This window comes from Rutidosis leptorrhynchoides, chromosome 2 (genome assembly GCF_046630445.1).
Source record: "Rutidosis leptorrhynchoides isolate AG116_Rl617_1_P2 chromosome 2, CSIRO_AGI_Rlap_v1, whole genome shotgun sequence".
NCBI lineage: Eukaryota > Viridiplantae > Streptophyta > Magnoliopsida > Asterales > Asteraceae > Rutidosis > Rutidosis leptorrhynchoides.
Window position 1 is genome coordinate 691472717 of NC_092334.1, and position 3483 is coordinate 691476199.

The 3483-nt window shown below is 34.5% G+C and overlaps 1 protein-coding gene across 1 annotated transcript; it reads right to left on the reverse strand.

Moving 5' to 3' along the window:
* Window positions 1-1249: 1249 nt before the first annotated feature.
* On the reverse strand, window positions 1250-3243 carry LOC139890359 (cysteine protease Amb a 11.0101-like). Its single transcript, XM_071873247.1, has 4 exons — window positions 2802-3243; window positions 2291-2523; window positions 1583-1720; window positions 1250-1498 (listed from the first exon to the last, which is right to left on the reverse strand). Exons 1-4 carry the CDS (start codon window positions 3241-3243, stop codon window positions 1250-1252), a joined length of 1062 nt encoding a protein of 353 aa, XP_071729348.1.
* Between the last annotated feature and the right edge of the window lie 240 nt (window positions 3244-3483).

Sequence of the window (3483 nt, forward strand, 5' to 3'; positions counted from 1 at the left end):
CATGTGGCCTAGCAGAAACGTAAGCAACATCATTGGCAAGGAAAGATTATTGTGTGAAGATTTATTGAGTTTTAATCAAATCTTCAAGTGAGAGATTGTCAAATATGGTGGACGATAAACACCTACTACCTTGAATAATTCTAAATTGGCATGTAATTGTGTGTTACAAATAAGACTTTTAGCTTCCTAATTTCACCAACCCCATTCCCAAAGCAGTATAAATATAGGAGCTTACTAGTTTCATAGATAGTACCAAAATCATTCTTTCTTTTTTCATTGTATACTAATAATTAAATAGAGAGTTTGTGAGTAATCTCCTAATTACAAGAGATATAAAGATTTGTGCTTATCCTTGTAATTAGAGAGAAGTGTAATTCCTATTTTTCTTATTAGTGAAACGTTTCTTTCCTTGCCCGTGGTTTTTTACCCTATTGGGGTTTTCCACGTTAAATCTTGGTGTTCCTTGATTGTCATTATTTCGAGTATTACTAGCGGTTTGCTATAATTTGATGTCGCTTTTCTCAACAATATGTGTAATTATTAAAATATTTATTAGTTAGAGTGATAACATATGATGAATAGTAACTTGTTGACGTCATTATAACATTACATCATACTACATGTCTACACTATTTTTTATTTTCTTACAATTCTAACTCAAGATTCGTTTATCCATTTTGATTGGTTATACTCACTACAGACAAGATATTCTAATAATAAATACTACGTATATGTTAAAATTATTTTACGTCGCAACTGAGGGATGTGAGGGATGAAGGGAGTTGATCAGATTTTGGATCTAGGTTTAAAGTGACTTTGTTTGCAATTATCTAACAATTATCATTCTAGAAATATTATGTAAACATCATTTTAGGTAAATATGTGCAAAATATTGTAATTCATAGGTATGAATATGTTATTTGTTTGCAATTATCTAACAATTATCTAGTGGACGCTTAGTTTATAAAGGAAGAAAAAGTATGTGGTTTGTTTACACCGAGTATATAAATTTATGAGGGGCATAATATGAGTGTATCATCCAAGGCATCTGAAAGAGTAGGACCCGTCCTGCTCATATCCAATAATTTTGCTTAAAGTTAAGCCCATTTGGCCATTTCAAACCTAAGAATCTAAGATGACACTTATGAGTTATGACGTGTTCTTCTAGCTAAAATAAAATGAACCACTGTTAATGTTTTTTGTATAACACTTACAAACATGCTATCTTAGATTCATTTTATTGTATCATCTAGAGCTCGATATTGGCTGTAGAGCCTGTAGCAGGAGGGTTCTTGATAGGAATAGTATTGTATAAATACATGCCACATCGTCCATCGGGTTCTGAAATTCGCTCCATACGTACGTATCCTTTCTCTCCCCAGCCTTCGCCCCAGGAGTTCTTGCAGATAAAGAACTTCAATCCTTCGGGTGTCTCACCATATCCAACAGCTAATAAAGCGTGAGTGACAGCGCTTCCACATGGTCCAGTAAACACACCCTGTAAGAAGTAAAGAGAATGAGCCGCATTACATTTTTTAGACGGAGATTATATATTTCTAGCTAGGGGCCTTCGGATCGTTACCTCTTTATATAACATGAAATCGTCAGAAGCTTCCATCGCAATGGGTACTGGCTGATGTGCAAGCGCTTTCACTAATCCTTCTCCATCCCTATAAGGGATTCTCTCACATCCATCAAGCGTTACTGAGTGATGTCCAAACTGAATCAAAATACAAATTTACAAATGTAAACATTAACGATACTATCAGAATATATTATTAGTTAGGTTTGTCTCTCTCATCCCACATGTATAAATGAGCTTGAGTCCATTAGTGTAGAGTAGGGTTTGGATAGGTTCTATCGTACGGTATAAATACTGTATTATAATAATACACAATAACATATGGGGGTTACATTATTTTATGGTATAAAAGCCTTAGGGTTCATATTCCGCTACCACTGAAAATCGGTCTGTTGTCATCACAAATAACTGGTATGCCGCCACCGAGTAAAGAAAATATTACTGGTATTAGTTAGGTTTGTATGACCTAACCCAATTGTATAGATGAGTTTGGGTAATTAGCGTAAATTAGAGTTTGAATAGGTTCTATCGTACTCTTATAAATGTTGCATCAATAATACACAATATCCTAATATCCTAAGAGGACTACATTATTCTATAGATTAGATACATATTTAAATTTGCTCACATGTGATAACGTAATTTCGAATGAGAAATAAATTTATTTTATAGAAACAAATCGTACTTAATGTATCTACTAAACTATACCTTTTCTTTGCAACACACTTCTTTTTTACCCACGTAAGGATAGCTCTCCGCTGTTGCAAGACCACCATGTTCCGTGATAAATTTGAATGCATTCTCATGCAGGCCTCCATCACATGCTCCATTGCTGGTATCACAATCCATAAGTTGTTGTTCTGATAACGGTATTAATTGTCCTGTTCTAATGGCGTTTATTCCTTCAACTGCACCAACCGCCCCAAAAGCCCAACAACTTCCTGTATGTTAATTTGATCACAATTTGCAAACCATTAATATTAGTAGTATTTAGTATTAGCATAATAGCATTATAATTGGGGATCCATAAACTTAAACGAGGGTACGTGTGCACTATCATAACAACTGATCCATAATTTTTTCGACCTGATCGGGCAAAACGTTAAAAGGTTGAAAAAGGATATAATAGGTTTAACACGTCAAATTTTAACATATAAATAAATACAATAAAAAGTTATTTATGTGCATTTGTTTGATTTTAAGAAAATGAAGGTATTACCGCAACCGCCTTGATTCTTGACAGGGGTGACAGCGTTATGGCACCTCCAATCAATCTCTTTTGGGACATTTGTCACGTTAGCGTACATAAATTTCAGGTTGGGTTTACGAGGTCCTTGACGTGCATATAATTCGCCAATCTTTGAGTTAGCGTACGTGCTTCTGAACTCGGTCGCAGTTAAATCAGCAAACTTGTTCAAATGCAGCTTATATTGTCTATTCTCCTTGTTTACCAAATGAACACGTTCTACGTTCGATTTGAATATGTTGAACCGTTCAGGGCTTCCTTTCCCCTCTACTTTATGGTGGCTCCTCCACCTACCGTACAACGCCTCCAATCCTTCTTCCGATTCAAGCTCTTTGTCGTCGTATTCGAAGCAATTCACAACACCTAAAATCAAGACTAAAGAAAGTGAAAGTAGAATGAACTTGTTGAATTCCATTTTTTGGTGGGCCAGATTAATTATTTATGATTTCAAAAGCTTTTACAATTTTCTATTTGTAGGAAGCTGATTCAACAAATATAAATAGCAAGTGAAATTATATAACTAGACACATATTAGCATAAGACTCGTTCAATTTACTTTTCATTGAACACTTACTTTTCGGTCTACAGATAGAAATTTGACTTCTTTTTGCACCATTGTTTTTAATCTTAATGAGTGAAAATGATTTCTTTCGAT

Excerpts from the sequence above, each read along its gene's own strand:
- LOC139890359 (XM_071873247.1), bottom strand. The coding sequence starts at position 3,243 with ATGGAATTCAACAAGTTCATTCTACTTTCACTTTCTTTAGTCTTGATT. Across the intron at positions 2,524-2,801 it reads CAAGAATCAAGGCGGTTGCG|GAAGTTGTTGGGCTTTTGGG; the intron begins GTAATACCTTCA and ends ATTAACATACAG. Across the intron at positions 1,721-2,290 it reads AAGTGTGTTGCAAAGAAAAG|TTTGGACATCACTCAGTAAC; the intron begins GTATAGTTTAGT and ends ATTTTGATTCAG.